This window comes from Mercenaria mercenaria, chromosome 15 (genome assembly GCF_021730395.1).
Source record: "Mercenaria mercenaria strain notata chromosome 15, MADL_Memer_1, whole genome shotgun sequence".
Lineage (NCBI taxonomy): Eukaryota > Metazoa > Mollusca > Bivalvia > Venerida > Veneridae > Mercenaria > Mercenaria mercenaria.
This window is the reverse complement of record NC_069375.1, coordinates 50451017-50470531: the sequence shown is the minus strand read 5'-3', so window position 1 is coordinate 50470531 and position 19515 is coordinate 50451017. Positions and strand designations below refer to the sequence as shown.

Genomic DNA, 19515 nt, shown 5'->3' with positions numbered 1-19515 from the left:
GTCACACACCATCCCCCTCCCAAACACCGCCCCCCACCCCCACCCCCCACCCCGACCCCCAAAAAAATTCATTCCTTATTTTAAATTTTTTTCAAAACTTCCATGAATATTTATCAACATGCAAAGTTGTACTGTTCCCCTACCTTGCTTTTCATCCAGTCATGCCCACCAGTACCCTCACTCGGTCCCACCCACCCCCACAAAAATAAATTATTTTTTTTTCCAAAAAATGTTCAAACCTTCAACATCCGCACCCACCCCGCTGCAAGCCATGTTCAAGATATCTTATTTGATTTTGCCAAACTACTCGAAGACAATATTTCTTTCTAGTTACACTTCAAGCTCACATTTCAAATAACTCCATTTAATTCTAAAAGCTAAGCTTATTACAGTAAACATATTCCATTCAAAATAATTTCATTAGTCTGAGGATCAACATACATACATTTATTATGTACACTTAACACATTCATTTTCTGTTAAATTGATTTTGACTAAATTAAATAAAATTATTTGCTTCTTAGTAACATCCTTAACTTTTTGCCGGATAAATTTTTTTGCCATTCCTCACCACAAACCCATTCGGCGGGGAATACCAATTCATCGAATTTGCTTGTTTATTTTGGATTTTATCAAATCTGGATTTAAAACAGTGGATCTTATATTTTTGAATCTCTGGATGCATGTGGACCCGTGTTCATTAATGAAATCATTCAGGAGAAAACTTGTAAGTACTTCTAAATCTGAAATTTTAACTAGTGAATTTGTTAATTGAAAAATACCTATTTATGCAGGTGCCTGCGTTTGCATGCTGGCAGATTCTCCCTGTCTTGTGCAACTTATCGCAGAGTAAGGGCCGTGATTGTTAGTGCATGTATGAGAAAACCTACTTACATCTTACAACTGCGTCCTTATATAAATAATAAAAGAAATTTGTCAACTTTTCAATGTCGCTAATTTTTCCTTATAATCATTCTGTCTAGTTTCGATAAACTAATCCGAACGTAACCCACATACTGTGCCATTGCAATATTTAAACAATGCAATGGCCCCTTTTAGGATCAAGGCGATATTATCGTACGACTCTCTGCAAATTTGCTATTTAATTGCAAGAAGTAAATGTGCAGCAAGGTCATCGTCATAGGCAATGTGACATCACCAACTTTACTACTTGCTTTGCGAGCACCTTGCGTATAATAAGCAGAAATGCCATTTGTGAATCTCATATATTGGACTGAGTGAGTGAGTTGGGTTTTACGGCGAATTGACACAAAATGGTCATATATCGCCAAGTGTGTATTGGACGTACAGTTGCCTGTATTAGAAGTACAATTGCCTGCCGGTATCAAGAAAACAAATTTTGACAGTTGTTAAATAAATGAACTATAAACACTATTGCTTTGGTTCGAATTTTGCAAAATTATTAGAATTAGGGTCGCCACACCCCCTTTTTAGCTCACCTGCCACATAGCGACAAGGTGAGCTTTTGTGATCACCCTTCGTCCGTCGTCAGTCAGTGCTTCCGTCCGTACGTCCGTCTGTCCGTCCGTCCGTCTGTCTGTCAACAATTTCTTGTCTGCACGATAGTGATTTCATTTATGATTTTATTTTAACCAAACTTGCAAACAACTTGTATCACCATAAGATCACGGTTCCTTTCTTGAACTGGCCAGATCCCACTATGGGTCCCAAATTTATGCCCCCTGAAAGGGCCAAAATTAGCTATTTTGACCTTGTCTGTACAATAGCAGCTTTATTTATGATTTGATTTTTACCAAACTTGCACACAACTTGTATCACCATGAGATCTTGGTTCCTTTCTTAAACTGGCCAGATTCCTTTATGGGTTCCAGAGTGATTGCCCCTGAAAGGGCCAGTATTAGCTATTTTGACCTTGTCTGCACAATAGCAGCTTCATTTATGATTTTATTTTAACCAAACTTGCACACAACTTGTATCACCATAAGATCTCGGTTCTTTTCTTGAACTGGCGAGATTCCATTATGGGTTCCAGAGTGATGGCCCCTGAAAGGGCCGGAATTAGCTATTTTGACCTTGTCTGCACAATAGCAGCTTCATTTATGATTTGAATTTAATCAAACTTGCATAAAACTTGTGTCACCATAAGATCTTGGTTCCTTTCTTGAACCCGCCAGATCCCTTAATGGGTTCCAGAGTTATGGCCCCTGAAAGGGCCAAAATTAGCTATTTTGACCTTGTCTGCACAATAGCAGCTTCATTTATGATTTGATTTTAACCAAACTTGCACACAACTTGTATCACCACAAGATCTTGCTTCCTGTCTTCAGCTGGCCAGATACCATTATGGGTTCCAGAGTTATGGCCCCTTAAAGGTCCAAAATTGGCTATTTTGGCTTTGGCAGCCATACAGAGACTTCATTTATGGTTTTATTTGATACAAACTTCCAAAATATCTTCAACAACAATAAATCTTGGATTCCATGACAAATCAGATCCAATAATAGGTTCCAGAGTTATTTTATATCTGATTACCTCCCCTGATTGGAATCAAAATGGATTTATATCAGTAAGTACTTACAGGACTTATTTGAAATTTCATTATTGTTATTAGTTGGACTGAGACAATCAGGGTAGATAACTATGGGCTGATTTTATGTCAGATTACCTCCCTTTATTTCAAATTAAAATTGTTATATCTCCATAACTACTGAAGATACTGATCTGAAATTTCATTTATGTCAACAGATTTAGTTGGCAGATCCTTCTTTGTCCACTTACAATATTTTTTTTTAATTACTTCCTTTTTACGTTACTATAAATAGCTTATTTTTAGTAACTTTTTTATTATTGGCCGTAGGGAAAACAAGAGACAGTTTTCTGTGGTACAACATGGATGGTACCTCCAATGTTTAGTGTATTTTAACATATCTATACCTTGTAAGATTTTTTTTTTTCTTTTTGGTGAAATTTCTTCCCATTGTTGTTCCTGTCTTTTGGACTTAGATATTTTTTCTGAGGGCCTTCTTGTCCTCAAGTGCAATGATAACAGGTGAACGATATAGGGCTATCATGGCCCTCTTGTTTTAGATTCTCAACAGAAGTACTGTAATTATCAGACTGCAGAATTATTTGCAAGTTCGAAATCAATAACAGACCTACCGGCATTTGTCTGATGCCTGGGATTTACTGGCAAATCCGCCGTCTTGTCCGCCTTTCGTTTCCTTCCCCTGGTCATCCTCTAGACAGGCTGGCTCGCCTCTACGTTCCTGGTGCGCTCTGCATTGTCCACGTGGTATAGCTATTCAGTTTAACATTGATCTGAAATGCTAGCCAGGACACCTTAAATTCAGTTGAGAATGTTGCATGTGATCTCAAGTTTATATAATGCACGAGTGGTTCCCAGATGCAAAGGCGTTCATCATTAATCTGTTAGACAGGTAACTATAAAACCGGATCACTTGACAACAACGATAGTTTCTAGTTTACACACCTAGCAACGAGATAGCCGTTAATTTCGGGAGAAAATAAATGTAATTATTTTTAGGCAAAATAATTTTTATTAACGCGCGATAAATATAGATATTAATATAATAGGGACAACCTTAAGTAAAGTGTTACAAATGCTTTTCAATTTTCATCGTAAAAAGTAGTAAAACCAACTATTTCTCATGCGTTTCTGTAACATATAGTCTGTCAGTAGTTAAGTTTCAAAGCATTCTTAAGAAATATAATATTAATTTTCAGATATCAAAAAAAAAAAATTCATTTTTTGTCGAACGATCTGGAGGTCAGTGCCTTTAAGGACGAAGCATGTTTAGGAATCCTGTTTACTGTAATATAATGTATTTACACCCCTGTAATTAAGGTTCATTTTGACCCATGATTTCATTCTTTCTTATAGTCCCTTGCATCGTCTATGATGAAATTGTAATTCAGCTATCACATGATTTTGCATTGTAAAACATTACAAATATTCTTTTTCATTGCTCATTGCTAACAGTTACAATACTTTTGCAACAATACTTGGTACAAATTTAGAACAAGAGCATTGCCTTGCGGGTGCAGATGCTCATCTGATTTTTTTTGTCTCTGTATAATAGAAATACTGTCCTACCCATGATTTTCTAAGTCCAAAAGGGGCCATAATTCTTTCAAAAAGCAGGATGGATTTATGTTTCTTGCTGTACAGAGTCAACTATTGATGGTGAATAAGTGTTGCAAGTTTTAAAGCAACAGCTTTGATAGTTTAGGAGAAAAGCTGACCTAAACATAAAACTTAACCAGGCAGTGCCAACACTAACGCCGATTAAGTGATGACAATAACTCATCTTTTTTTTTCAAAAAATCAGATGAGCTAAAAACTAAAGCACATTTAATACCAATGATTATGTAAAAGATTAAGAATAATAAAAAAATGATACTTTATCAGACGATAAGCAGTCCATTATATTTAAACTGTAATACATGTTATAAGTAATCAGAACTATCTGATCCCTATCTATGTCTCTGGGGTTTTGCATCCATAGTACATTTTTTAAGAAATCATCAGTAGCGCCATGGATTATATCCACACAGGTATATATACAAATTTACATTTTCTTTGTAAATCTTACTGAACACAGGGAAGAGCGATGTGGTGGAATCCTGTACAGCCAAAAGAAGAATTCAACGAGGACGAAGAGGACCAAGAAGATGAGGATGAAGAGCGAAATGAACCAGATGAACCAGAACCAGAAGTAGGACCACCCTTACTGACTCCTCTAGCTGAAGATGACAGTAAGAGGCATAATGTTCAAGTGTCTTTGCATTCATGTGTATTAGTAATTTTAGTGCAGCTTTCATGAAAATTAAAATGCCGTGATTGATTTTTTACAAAGTCATATGTTTGAAATATACAACTGTTTCAAGATATTGTTTGTTTAGTTGTGTTTAACGTCACACCGACACAGTTTAGGTTGTGGCGACATTCTGGCTTTGATGGTGGAGGAAGACCCCAGGTGCCCCTCTGTGCATTATTTCATCACGGGCAGGCACCTGGGTAGAACCACCAGCCTATCGTCAGCCAGCTGGATGGCTTCCTCACATGAAGAATTCAATGTCCCAAATGAGGCTTGAACCCATATCAGTGAGGGACAGGCGATTTGAAGTCGGCAACTTTAACCACTTGGCCAAGGTTTTAAGATTGGTAATTTACTAATAAATACATACGTCAAAAATAATTTAATATTTCGTGTAAAACTTAGTATCAAATGTTTTGAATGATTCTTATATGAACAAAAATGTTCTACGTATATTTCTTTTAACAGGTGTTGGAAATAGCCCTGCTTGGATTGCATGTACAAGCTCGAAATTCATACCAGAGTACGCCATTGCCCTGCTTCAGTCCAATGTGTGGGTCGGTGCGATGGCGTTCGCAGCTGACAAGGGCAAGTAAGTTATTCAGTACATATGTACTTATGTATTTTGTTCCGCGTATTAATCGTAGGAGTATGAAGGACCGAGGTAAGGGTTCACATGTTTTGGGTTCAAAATGATTGACAAATAGGCAGTTGAATAGTAATTTTTGTAAATTTAATATCATGTTGCTTTTCTCTGATGTCTATTTGTTTTCGATGTCAGTTTTTTCCTGGGTGTAATTGACCTCTTTTAACTGCATTTTAATACTGCATGTATACTGGCATTAGTTATAAACTCAAAGTAATAGTACTTTTATCATCAAGATTAACATTCTGACCAGGTTTCATGAAGGTACAGTCATAAATGTGGCCTCTACAGTGTTAACAAGCTTTTCCTTTGATTTGACCTGGTGACCTAGTTTTTGACCCCAGATGACCCAATATCAAACTTGCCCAAGATTTTATTGAGGGTAACATTCTGACCAAGTTTCATTAAGATTGGGCCAAAATTGTGACCTCTAGAATGTTAACAAGCTTTTCCTTTGATTTGACCTGGTGACCTAGTTTTTGACCCCAGATGACCCAATATCGAACTCGTCCAAGATTTTATTGAGGGTAACATTCTGAATAAGTTTCATTAAGATTGGGTCAAAATTGTGACCTGTTGAATGTTAACAAGCTTTTCCTTTGATTTGACCTGGTGACCTAGTTTTTGACCCTGGATGACCCAATATCAAATTCGTCCAAGATTTTATTGTGAGTAACATTCTGACCAAGTTTCATTAAGATTGGGCCAAAATTGTGACCTCTAGAGTGTTAACAAGCTTTTCCTTTGATTTGACCTGGTGACCTAGTTTTTGACCCCAGATGACCCAATATCGAACTCATCCAAGATTTAATTGAGAGTAACATTCTGACCAAGTTTCATTAAGATTGGGCCAAAATTGTGACCTCTAGAGTGTTAACAGTCAAACTGTTGACGACGACAGACGGACAGACGACGGACACAGGGTAATCACAAAAACTCCATTTTGAGCACTTTGTGCTCAGGTGAGCTAAAAAATCTGTTGTTTTGTGATATACTGCTAAACCTTAAGTCTCATGAAGATAGGGTCATAAATGTGGCCTCTAGAGTGTTAACAAGCTTTTCCTTGATTCAACCAGGTGACCTAGTTTTTGACCCCACATGACCCAGATTCAAACTTCACCTAGAGGTCATCAAGACAAACATTTTGACTAATTCCCATGAATTTAAAACTTAAACTGTGGACTCTAGAGTGTTAACAAGATTTTCCTTGATCTGGCCTACTGACCTAGTTTTTGACCCCAGATGAACCAGTTTCAAACTACGATCATCAAGACAAACACTCTGACCAATTTTCATAAAGACTGGGTAACAACTGTGGCCTCTAGAGTGTAAACAAGGCAAATGTTGATGCATGAGGCATACTGCACGATGCCTGACGCTGGACAATGACCAGTCACAATACCTCATCTTGAGCACTTCATGCTCAGGTGAGGTAAAAACAAGAAAATTTTCACATTAAAAAAAAACCAAGAGCTGTCCATAAGACAGTGTGCTTGACTTTTCTCAGTGCTTGACTCTGAATTAAAGCTTTGCAAGTAAAAACTTTATAAAACTTTAACCAAAAAATTCTAAGTTAAAAAGGGGCATAACTCTGTCAAAATTCAATCAGAGTTATGGGGATTGTTTCTCCTGGTGTAGACTTTGATCGTAAATAACTATTTTGAGTTTCAAGTCAAAAGCTTTGATTGTAACAGAGATATTTGACTTTATCAAAAACTTTAACCAAAAATTCTAATTCAAAAAGGGGCATAACTCCATCAAAATTCAAATCAGAATTATGGGAATATTATTGTTTCTCCTGGTGTAAACTTTGATAGTAAATAACTATTTTAAGTTTTAAGTCAATAGCTTTGATAGTAACAGAGATATTTGATGTTATCAATAACTTTAACAACAAGAGGGCCATGATGGCCCTATATCACTCACCTGAGTAATCTAAATGATAAGATCAAGTTTTGACATAGATCACATAGGCATACACATTGAATATCAACAGGATAAGTATTTCTTGTAACAGTAACTTTTGACCTATGGGTCACATACTAGTCAGGGCCAATCTCCATATCAAGTCTGAGGGTCCTAGACTCAATGCTGCATTTTGTACAAGTATGACTGTTCCTTACCCTGGAAGTCTTAAATAACATTTAAAACCAATCTCATTAGATGAAGAAAGGTATATTCAATTACATAAAATAAAGGGAGGTAATTTGTCATAAATTCAGTCAAAAGTTACCTACCCTGATTATCCGACTCCATCTAATGGCATAAATGACATTTCAAATCAGTATCTTCATTGGTTACCGAGATACACCAATTTTAATTTGAAACAAAGGGAGGTAATTTGACATAAAATCAGCCCATAGTTATCTACCCAGATTTTCTCAGTCCAACTAATGACAATAATGAAATTTCAAATGAGTCCTATAAATACTTACTGAGATTAATCCATTTTTATTAAAATCAGGGCAGGTAATCATGCATTGGTATATGCATGTAGAAGATACGGAGTACAACCTTTACAACAATATATTAGAAAAGTAAGTAAAAGTAGAAATTTCTTAACATGGAAGACATAAATAACTTTTAAAACCAATCTCATTAGAAGCTGCTAGGTATATTCATTTACATAAAAAATAAAGGGAGGTAATTTGTCATAAATTCATTCAATATGTATCTTCACTGATTGTCAAAGTCCATCTGATGACATAAATGAAATTTCAGATCAGTATCTTCATTAATTATGGAGATATACCCATTTTAATTTGAAATAAAGGGAGGTAATTTGATATAAAATCAGCCCATAGTTATTTACCCTGATTGTCTGAGTGCAACTTAGGACAATAATTAAATTTCAAATGAGTCCTATAAGTACTTACTGATATAAATCCATTATCATTAAAATCAGGGGAGGTAATCAGATATAAAATAACTCCAGAACCTATGATTCGATCTGACAGATTCATCATGGAATCCAAGATTTATTGTTGTTGAAGATATTTTGCAAGTTTGTATCAAATCAAACCATAATTCTAATATGGCTAACAATGCTTTAATCATCACAACAATGTTATGTTGACGTCATGTCAACATGATATTTAGCGCCATGTACGCATCAAGAAATAGCGCTTTCAAATTTCATGAAATATTTTACTTAATAACATGTTTTAAACAAAATGTCACATTGCACAAATGTTTTGATTAAATTATGCACATACTGAATTAGTTATTCGCTTTGCTGAATAATTCGCAATAATTTTTGCCCGAATTGAATTCTGCCGCAAGACGTATTACTGTTTCCGGTCTTGGCGTGTTTTAACAAATACCTACTATTGGCGCCATGCTTGCGCGAAGAAACAGTTCCATCATATTTGATATAAATTTTACAATACAACATATTAGAATCGAAATAATTTATAGCAAAATGGTGCTTTATAACCATTTATACACTCTGGCGGTTATACGTCGTCCAAAATAATTTCACTTGGGCTGTGCCCTTGTGAAATTTTTGCGCCCGACGTATAACTGCCCATCATGCATAAATAGTGATGAAGCACTGTTTTGCTATAAATTATTTCTTAAATGAAGTCTCTGTATGGCTGCAAAAGCCATAATAGCCAATTTTGGACCTTGAAGGGGCCATAACTCTGGAACCCATAATGGTATCTGGCCAGTTCAAGAAAGGAACCAAGATCTTATGGTGATACAAGTTGTGTGTAAGATTGGTTAAAATAAAATCATAAATGAAACCACTATCATGCAGACAAAAAATTGTTGACGCATGGACGCACGGACAGACAGACTGACGACGGACGAAGGGTGATCACAAAAGCTTACCTTGTCACTATGTGACAGGTGAGCTAAAAAAAAAGTTAAAAAGGGGCGTAACTCTAACAAAATTCAAATCAGAGTTATGGGGATTGTTTATCCTGGTGTAGACTTTGATAGTAAATAACTTTTAAGTTTCAAGTCAATAGCTTTGATAGTAACAGAGATATTTGACTTTATCAAAAACTTTAACAAAAAAGTCTATGTCAAAAAGGGGCATAACTCCATCAAAATTCAAACAGAGTTATGGGGATTGTTTCTCCCGGTGTAGACTTTTATAGTAAATAAGTATTTTAAGTTTCAAGTCAATAGGTTTGATAGTAACAAAGATATTTGACTTTATCAAAAACTTTAACCAACGGTGATGCCGACGCCGATGCTGGGGTGAGTGCAATAGCTCTATTTTTTCTTCGAAAAGTCGAGCTAAAAAATTAAGTCATTAGTTTGATGGTATTTTCAACAGTGTTTTACATTACAAAATATGTAGGTTTGGTTTTCGTTTATTTAAAGGGAATTCCTATAGTTTTTTATGCGCATCTTTCTGCGCAGCCGACACTTGAAGTGGTCAACATTTGTTGTAACATGTGACAGACAATCTTAAATATGAAGAATCTTGAATAAAATAACATTTTTTAATAAGTTTTATCAATAATCAAATGTTGATACTGGTTTATGTTATATTGACATGTATCATGCCTGACATGTATCATACAAAATGCCATTTGTGGCGCATTGCCATTTTTCATCCGAAGAGGTGTTGTATTCAAGCTGTCTTAACATAAAATTTAGCCTGGTGACCCATACATTTTTGGACATTTTTATGTTCACAATACAATTATCTATACACAAAGAAAACAGGAAAAAAATCTATGAAACAGTTTTTTTCAAAATTAAAAGAAATATTCTTTACTATGAGTATTTTTCATTGAAAAAAGTTCACAAAAGTGAATATGAAACAAGATTTTTTTTTCATTTGTACCCATTATTATAATGATATAGTATTACAAATATGACTATGATATCCATTCTACAGATAGAGGAGCAACTTGGACAGCAAAAATGTCCCCACATCTGATGTTCCCAAATATAATAAGATTTGGTTTTATTTAGTTGTTTCATGCCTCTGGAGTACATATATTAAATATTTTAGTTAACTATCGACAATTTTTCGTTATTTCATTGATTTTACAAAGATAGCTGTAAATCAGCGACAGATACGTTACAGTGCGAATTTTCATTCAAAAGGATATTTTAATATAACACATAACAATATTTGTGTCCGTTATTTACCTGTTCAGACTAAATACTCTTTTAATTTTAAAAGAAATGAAGTTATTTATATATTATGATCGAAAAAATAAATCAATTTGTATTGAAAAAAACTAACGTAATTTACACAAATATCAGTTGTCATAAAACGCACTTAATATTGGATTATGAAATAAGATCTATATTGTCATGTAGATTAACGTACTAGAATTGATGAGGGAAACATACTGTATGAACAATATAATTGTTGGTTCATAGATATATCTGAAAATACAGTATTTTTGGTGAAAATAGTCTACCCATTTCGTACAGACGTATCTGTCGCATTTTTGAATTGCTTAATAGGCGTTACATTTGCTTTATATTTCATATATTTTGATATGATTCTATTTGAAAATAAAGTAATATAACTTAAAATGTTTATGTTTTGTATAGAAAAATTTTAATTTGAACATCTAACATGAAAAATAGAAATTGTAACGTATCTGTTTTATTCAATATTTATGATATCTTATTAACTTTAGATATCAATAATAAAACTGTAATCAACTATTTTCTAAAACTTTAAGTTAAGGTGATAATTATTCAAACAATTCAAACATTTTTACACTTTTATAGCACAGACGTATAACGTACCTGTTGTTTGTAACGTATCTGTTTTAATATGTTTTCTCAAGTGAAAAAATATGAAATCTGGACTAAAAGATGAATATTTTTTAACTCTGATACAAAGTTAAACACATGTTCTACTACACTGTCTAGTAACATTTCTAGATAAATGCAATATAAATGTATGCTGAATGAAACACTTCGTAACGTATCTGTTAAAAACAAATTGAAACACGGTGGCAGTTGAACATCATCTTATTTTATTTTCTGCAATATGTTTATTTCGTTAATAAATAAATGTTATTTTGATAATCATATCATTAAACATTCAAACTGTCAATAGTCGTCCCGGAACATGCATTACGCATTTGAGTATTTGAAGTGAGAAGATGCTGTAACGTATCTGTTGTCCAAATTGTCGACACAAAAGGTATGCGATCAATATACACATGATTGACACATATTGAAAAAGGTGATATTTTGTTAAAGATATATATCATTAACTAATCATTTGACCATAACAGTTTAGTAATTGTCCCAATATTTAAATTTCAGTACCATGCAATTTAATTTAACCCAAGATCGCCGACACAGATTTTTAACCTCATGTGCATGTGTTTAATGTCTGATTTCGAAAATTAGTTATCTCTAGAGGACATTTCAGTGCGATTTTAGACAGTATAAAACATGCCTCCTTCATTTTGAAAGCAAAATAATGATTATACCAAAAAGTACGAAAAGCTGAACTGCGCCGACATGTTTAAATTGGAGTTGTTCCTCTATCTGTAGAATGGACAAAAACAATTTTTCACAAAAACAAGCCTGGTGACCCATTGTTTTTATTTGTTCATTGTTTTCAGCACAAATTTCCCTATCATATAATTATGTAAATTTGAAAACAGGAGGGCCAAGATGGCCCTAGGTCGCTCACCTGAGAAACACACCATAACAGTGTAAACATGTTTGACCTAGTATTTCATGGACACAAATATTCTGACCAATTTTCATTAAGATTGGACCAAAAATCTTGAGGGTAAACAAGTATTTTCTTTGATTTGACCTAGTGACCTAGTTTTGACCCCACATGACCCAGATTCCTGCTTGTCCAAGATTCCATAAAAACAAACATTCTGACAAAGTTTCAGGAAGAATTGAGCAAAAAAGTGAGCTCTAGAGTGTATACAAGCTTTACCTTTGATTTGACCTAGTGACCTTGTTTTCGGCCCCATATGACCCACACTGGAAATCATCCAAGACTTTAGCCTACCCGCTTAGCTCAGTAGGGAGAACATTGGTCTACAGATCGCGGATCGCGAGTTTGATCCCCGGGCTGGGCGTATGTTCTCCGTGATGATTTGATAAGACATTGTGTCTGAAATCATTCATCCTTCTCCTCTGATAATTCATGTGGGGAAGTTGGCAGTTACTTGCCGAGATCAGGTTTGTACTGGTACAAAATCCAGGAACACTGGTTAGGTTAACTACCCGCCGTTACATGACTGAAATATTGTTGAAAAACGGAGTGAAACACAAAACAAGCAAACAAACATCCAAGACTTAAAACATCAATATAAACATTGTGATCAAATTTCATGAAGATCCAGTGTAAAATGCAGTCCCTATTGCGTACACAAGGTTTTTCTTTGATTTGACCTTGCGACCTAGCTTTTTACCACAGAATACCCATATTCAGACCTGACCTAGATTTCATGAAGGCAGCCATTCTGACTAAATTTTATGAATATCCAGTGTAAAATGCAGCCCCTATTGTGTATAAAAGGTTTTTCTTTGATTTGACCATGTGACCTAGTTTTTGACCCAGATGACCCATATTCAGACTTGACCTAGATTGCATCTACACAAACATTCTGATCGAATTTCATGACAAGAGGGTCATGATGACCCTGGATCGCTCACCAGAGTTATATGAGCTACATGTTTCAAATGTCAAACTGATGATTTTTAGAAATTTTTTGAAAGATTTTCCGATGTACAATCAAGTAACCCCTGGGGCGGGGCCAATTTTACCCCGAGGGTCATGATTTGAACAAAGTTTGTAGAAGTCTACTAGGCAATGTTACATATCAAATATCTAAGATCTAGGCCTTCTGGTTTATTTTTAGCAAAGTTATGAAGATTTCCCTATGTACAATCAAGTTACCCCTGGGGCTAGGTTAATTTGACCCTGGGGGGGTCAAGATTTGAACAACTTTTGTAGAGGTCCACTAGGCAGTGCTACATGTCAAATACCTAAGCTCTAGGCCTTCTGGGTTTTTTTAGAAAATTTTGAAGATTTTTTTATGTACAATCAAGTAACCCCATGGGGCGGGGTCAATTTGACCCTGGGGGTCATGACTTGAACAAATTTTGTAGAAGTCTACTAGGCAATGCCACATGTCAAATATCTAAGATCTAGGCCTTCTGGTTTATTTTTAGAAAATTTATGAAAATTTTCCTATGTAAATTCATGTGACCCATGGGGTGGGGTCAATTTTGACCCCGGGGTCATGATTTGAACAAATTTTGTAGAGGTCCACTAGGCAATGCTACATGTGAAATATCTAAGCTCTAGGCCTTCTGGTTTATTTTTAGAAATTTTTTGAAGATTTTCCTATGTAGAATCAGGTGACCCCTGGGGCAGGGTCAATTTTGACCCCGGGGGTCATGATTTGAACAACTTTTGTAGAGGTCAACTAGGCAATGCTACATATCAAATATCTAAGCTCTGGGCCTTCTGGGTTTTTTTTTTAAGAAAATTTTGAAGATTTTTCTATGTACAATCAAGTAACCCCATGGGGCGGGGTCAATTTGACCCCAGGTGTCATGATTTGAATAAATTTTATAGAAGTCTACTAGGCAATGCTACATGTCAAATATCTAAGACCTAGGCCTTCTGGTTTATTTTTAGAAAATTTTTGAAGATTTTCCTATGTAAAATCAAGTGACCCCTGGGGCTGGGTCAATTTTGATCCCAGGGGCCATGATTTGAACAAATTTTGTAGAGGTCCACTAGGCAATGCTACACGTGAAATATCTAAGCTCTAGGCCTTCAGGTTTGTTTTTAGAAAAATTTTGAAGATTTTCCTATGTAAAATCAAGTGACCCCTGGGGCGGGGTCAAATTTGATCCCGGGGTCATGATTTGAACAACTTTGGTAGAGGTTTATTAGGCAATGCTACATGTCAAATATCTAAGCTGTAGGTCTTCTGGTTTTTGAGAAGAAGATTTTTTAAGATTTTCCTATGTTAAATCAAGTGACCCCTGGGGCGGGGTCAATTTTGACCCCGGGGTCATGATTTGAACAAACTTGGTAGAGGTCCACTAGGCAATGCTTCACACCAAATATCTAAGCTCTAGGGCTTCTGGTTTTGGAGAAGAAGATTTTTAAAGTTTTTCCTTTTGGTTGCCATGGCAACCAAAGTTCTGCATGGAATTCAATTCTTTGAACAATTTTTAAAGAAGACCATCCAAGGAACATCCCTGTGAAGTTTCATCAAAATTGGCCAGTTGGTTTAGGAGGAGACGTTGTTTAAAGGAAAGTGTGGACGGACGCCGGATGGCCGGACGCCGGACGGTGAGCAAGCACAAAGTGCTCACTTTGTGCTCAGGTGAGCTAAAAATCAGGTGTAAAATGTAGTCCCAGTTGCTTACACAAGGTTTTTCTTTGATTTGATCTAGTGACCTAATTTTTTAGCCAAGATAGCCAACATTCGAAACTGACCTAGATTTGATCAAGGCAATCATTCTGATCAAATTTCATGAACCTTAATTGAAAAATACAGCCTCTATCGCATACAAAATGTTTTTCTTTAATTTGTCCTAGTGACCTAGTTTTTTACCCCAGACGACCCATATTCAAACTTGAGCTTAATTTCATCAAGGCTATTATTCTGAACAAATTTCATGAAGATCAATTGAACAAGAGGGCCATGATGGCCCTGTATCGCTCACATGTGTACTATTGATTGCTCAAAATGATATGATCAAGTTTTGACATAGAGCACATAGGCATACACATTAAATATCATCAGAATAAACATTTTCTTGTAGCAGTCCCTTTTGACCTAGTCAGGGCCAATTTCCATACCAAGTTTCAGAGTCCTAGGCTCAAATGCTGCATTTTTGTACTAACATGACTATTTCTTACCCTGGAAGACTTAAATAACATTTAAAACCAATCTCATTAGATGCTGCTGATATATATTCGTTTACTCTGTATCTTCTACATGCATATACCAGTGTATGATTACCTCCCCTGATTTTATTAAAAATGGATTTATCTCGGTAAATATTTATAGAACTCATTTGAAATTTCATTATTGTCTTTAGTTGGACTGAGGCAATCAGGGTAGATAGTATGGACTAATTTTATGTTAAATTACCTCCCTTTGTTTCAAATTAAAATGGGTGTATCTTAGTGACCAATGCAGATACTGATTTGAAATGTTATTTGTGCTATCAGATGGACTCAGACAATCAGGGTACATAACTTTTGACTGAATTTATGACAAAAAAACTCACTTTATTTTATGTAAAAGCCTATACAACAATGTATTAGTAAAGTATTCATATCGATAAATGTTCAATCAAGAGTTATCTAATATAACTATGTCTTACCATGGAAGACATAAATAACGTTTCAAACCATTCTCATTAGAAGCTGCTAAGGTGTATTCATTTAGATCAAAAACAAAGGGAGGTAATTTGTCATAAATTCAGTCAGTATGTATCTTCACTGATTGTCCAAGTCCATCTGTTGACATAAATGAAATTTCAGATCAGTATTTTCATTAGTTAGGGAGATATACCCCTTTTAATTTGAAATAAAGGGAGGTTATTTGACATAAAATCAGTCCAAAGTTATCTACCCTGATTGTCTCAGTCCAGCTTATGACAATAATGAAATTTCAAATAAGTCCTATAAGTACTTACTAATATAAATCCATTTTGATTACAATCAGGGGAGGTAATCAGATATAAAATAACTCTGGAACCTACGATTGGATCTGACAGAATCCAAGATTTATTGTTGTTGAAGATATTTTGGAAGTTTTTATCAAATCAAACCATAAATGAAATCTCTATATGGCTGCAAAAGCCAAAATAGCAAATTTTGGACCTTTAAGGGGCCATTACTCTGGAACCATGATGGAATCTGGCCAGTTCAAGAAAGGAACCAAGATCTTGTGGTGATACAAGTTGTGTGCAAGTTTGGTTAAAATCAAATCATAAATGAAGCTGTTATAGTGCAGACAAGGTCAAAATAGCTAAGTTTGGCCCTTTCAGGGGCCATAACTCTGGAACCCATAATGGTATCTGGCCAGTTCAACAAGTAACCGAGATCTTATGGGGACACAAGTATTGTGCAAGTTTGTTTAAATTCAAATCATAAATGAAGTTGCTATTGTGCAGACAAGGTCAGAATAGCTAATTCTGGCCCTTTCAGGGGCCATAACTCTGGAACCCATAATGGAATCTGGCCAGTACAAGAAAGGAACCAAGATCTTATGGTGATACAAGTTGTGTGCAAGTTTGGTTACAATAAAATCATAAATGAAGCTGCTATTGTGCAGACAAGGTCAAAATAGCTAATTCTGGCGCTTTCAGGGGCCATAACTCTGGAACCCATAATAGGATCTGGCCAGTACAAAAAAGGAACCAAGATCTTATGGTGATACAAGTTGTATGCAAGTTTGGTAAAAATCAAATCATAAATGAAGCTGCTATTGTGCAGACAAGGTCAAAATAGCTAATTTTAGCCCATTTAGGGGCCATAACTCTGGAACCCATAATGGGATCTGGCCAGTTAAAGATAGGAACCGAGATCTTATGGTGATACAAGTTGTGTGCAAGTTTGGTTAAAATAAAATCATAAATGAAGCTGCTATTGTGCAGACAAGAAATTGTTGACGCATGGATGCACGGACGGACGGACAAAGGGTGATCACAAAAGCTCACCTTGTCACTATGTGACAGGTGAGCTAAAAATACAGTCTCTATTGCATACACAAAGTTTTTCTTTGATTTGACCTATTGACCTAGTTTTTGACCACAGATGACCCATATTCTAACTTGACCTAGATTTCATCAAGGCAATCATTCTTACTAAATTTGATGAATATTCTAGGTAAAATGCAGCCCCTATTGCGTACACAAGGTTTTTCTTTAATTTGACCGGGTGACCTAGTTTTAACCCTAGATGACCCATATATAAATTCGACCTAGATTTCATCCAGGCAAACATTCTGATCAAATTTCATGAAGATCCGATGTAAAATGCAGCCCCTATTGCATACACAAGGTTTTTCTTTGATTTTACCTAGTTTTTTACCCCAGATGACCCATATTCAAATTTGACCTAGATTTCACCAAGGCAATCATTCTGACCAGATTTCATGAAGATCAATTGAAAAATACAGCCTCTATCACATACACAAGGTTTTTCTTTGATTTGGCCTAGTGACCTAGTTTTTGACCCCAGATGACCCGTTTTCGAACTTTTCCTAGATTTCATCAAGGTTATCATTCTGACTAAAATTCATGAAGATAATTGAAAAATTCAGTCTCTATATTGCATACACAAGTTTTTCTTTGATTTGACCTAGTGACCTAGTTTTTGCCCCAGATGACCCACTTTCGAACTTGGCCTAGATTTCATCAAAACGATCATTCTGACAAAATTACATGAAGATCAGTTGAAAAATACAGCCTCTATCGCATACATAAGCTAAATGTCGACACACAGACAGACAACGGACGACTGACATCGAGCGATCACAATAACTCACCCGAGCATTGCTCCGGTGAGCTCATAAAAATCTATGAAAAGAAAAAAAACTATAGGAATTCTCTTTAACAGCGTAATACAATATCGTTTAAACTTGTATAGAGTTCATATTTTTTCATCTTCAGATTTTTTGAAAATCTGTATATCGGATGGGGACAGAAGAACCTCGAAGATGTTTTTGAGCCTGCATTACCCGAAATACCGCTTGTTGAGTTTCCAAGTGGGCCAGAAATAACAGAAGCAGACGACCCTACTCCGGAAGAGGAAGCAGCAGTGCGTGCAGCTCTTCAGGAAAAAGAACTTGAAGCTGAATTTGAACAAAATATGGATGATGAAGATGATGATGATATAGTAGATGATGATGGCGAAGGTGGCGAACAGTTTGATTAAAAATCTCCCTAATATTAAGTAACTGTGTATGCAAGGCGACTTTTTAGGCTTGTATCTTGGTTTAGGAACTAACCATTTCAGTTGTTTCGGCTTTTTGAATTATGTCATTTTGTCGTGACATAGCTGTGAAAATGTCGGTGTGTGTCACTTTTTTTAAACACTACATTACCAATTAGTTTGGTGTTTTGTCACTTCTTATAGAAGATTAGAGTAAATGTTTATAGGTTTTGTTAAAAGTGTTTGTCTTGGAAATTTTAAGTTGTAGTTTTGTCAGAAAACTAATACACATATACAGTGATTTATCTTGGCAGTGATGTAGACAAAATATGTAACTGACCAATGTTGGGAAATGAAACATGTAGTTATTTTTACTAATAGTTATGATCAGTAAGGTCATTTTTAGCTCACCTGAGCCAAAGGCTCATGGTGAGCTTTTGTGACCGCTCAATGTACATCATGCATCGTCCATTGTGCGTTGTCTGTCCGTCAACATTTTCTTATACTAGAATGTGTCTGTATACACTGGTACATTTGTCACAAATAAGGGGCAATAATTCAAATGTTTTCAGTCCTAATGGGGTAAAGTCTCAACAAACATTTTATGAAAAGGATTCATTATTCTAGGCCATAATTATACTTTTTGAGCTATGAGCATCACAAACAAAAAAATCCACTATTTAGGCTATTTCAAGGGCCATAACTCTGTAATAAGCACTAAGATTCTCAAGAAGAATGACAAGTGTGCAAGGTCACATCATGATAAAGACTCAAGCAAGTTTTCATGAATTTACATCAAATACTTTTTAGCTAGGCACATAATTAGGTGAAAATGTGCATTTTTTTAGCTCACCTGAGCACAAAGTGCTCAAAGGTGAGCTTTTGTGATCGCCCTGTGTCCGTCGTCTGTCGTCAACAATTTGACTGTTAACACTCTAGAGGTCACAATTTTGACCCAATCTTAATGAAACTTGGTCAGAATGTTACCCTCAATAAAATCTTGGAGGAGTTTGATATTGGGTCATCTGGGGTCAAAAACTAGGTCACCAGGTCAAATCAAAGGAAAAGCTTGTTAACATTCTAGAGGTCACATTTTTGGCCCAATCTTAATGAAACTTGGTCAGAATGTTACCCTTAATAAAATCTTGGACGAGTTCAATATTGGGTCATCT

The 19515-nt window shown here is 35.5% G+C and overlaps 1 protein-coding gene across 1 annotated transcript in view; it reads left to right on the top strand.

The window, feature by feature from the left end:
• The window catches only part of LOC123554300 (radial spoke head protein 6 homolog A-like), a 70890-nt gene extending 51984 nt beyond the window's left edge, over positions 1-18906 (top strand). The window contains exons 10-12 of the mRNA XM_045344356.2: positions 4605-4758; positions 5289-5412; positions 18082-18906. Coding sequence (XP_045200291.2) covers positions 4605-4758; positions 5289-5412; positions 18082-18346 — 543 coding nt within the window. The 3' untranslated portion in view covers positions 18347-18906. The remainder of the gene's footprint in view (positions 1-4604; positions 4759-5288; positions 5413-18081) is intronic.
• Positions 18907-19515: the final 609 nt, after the last annotated feature.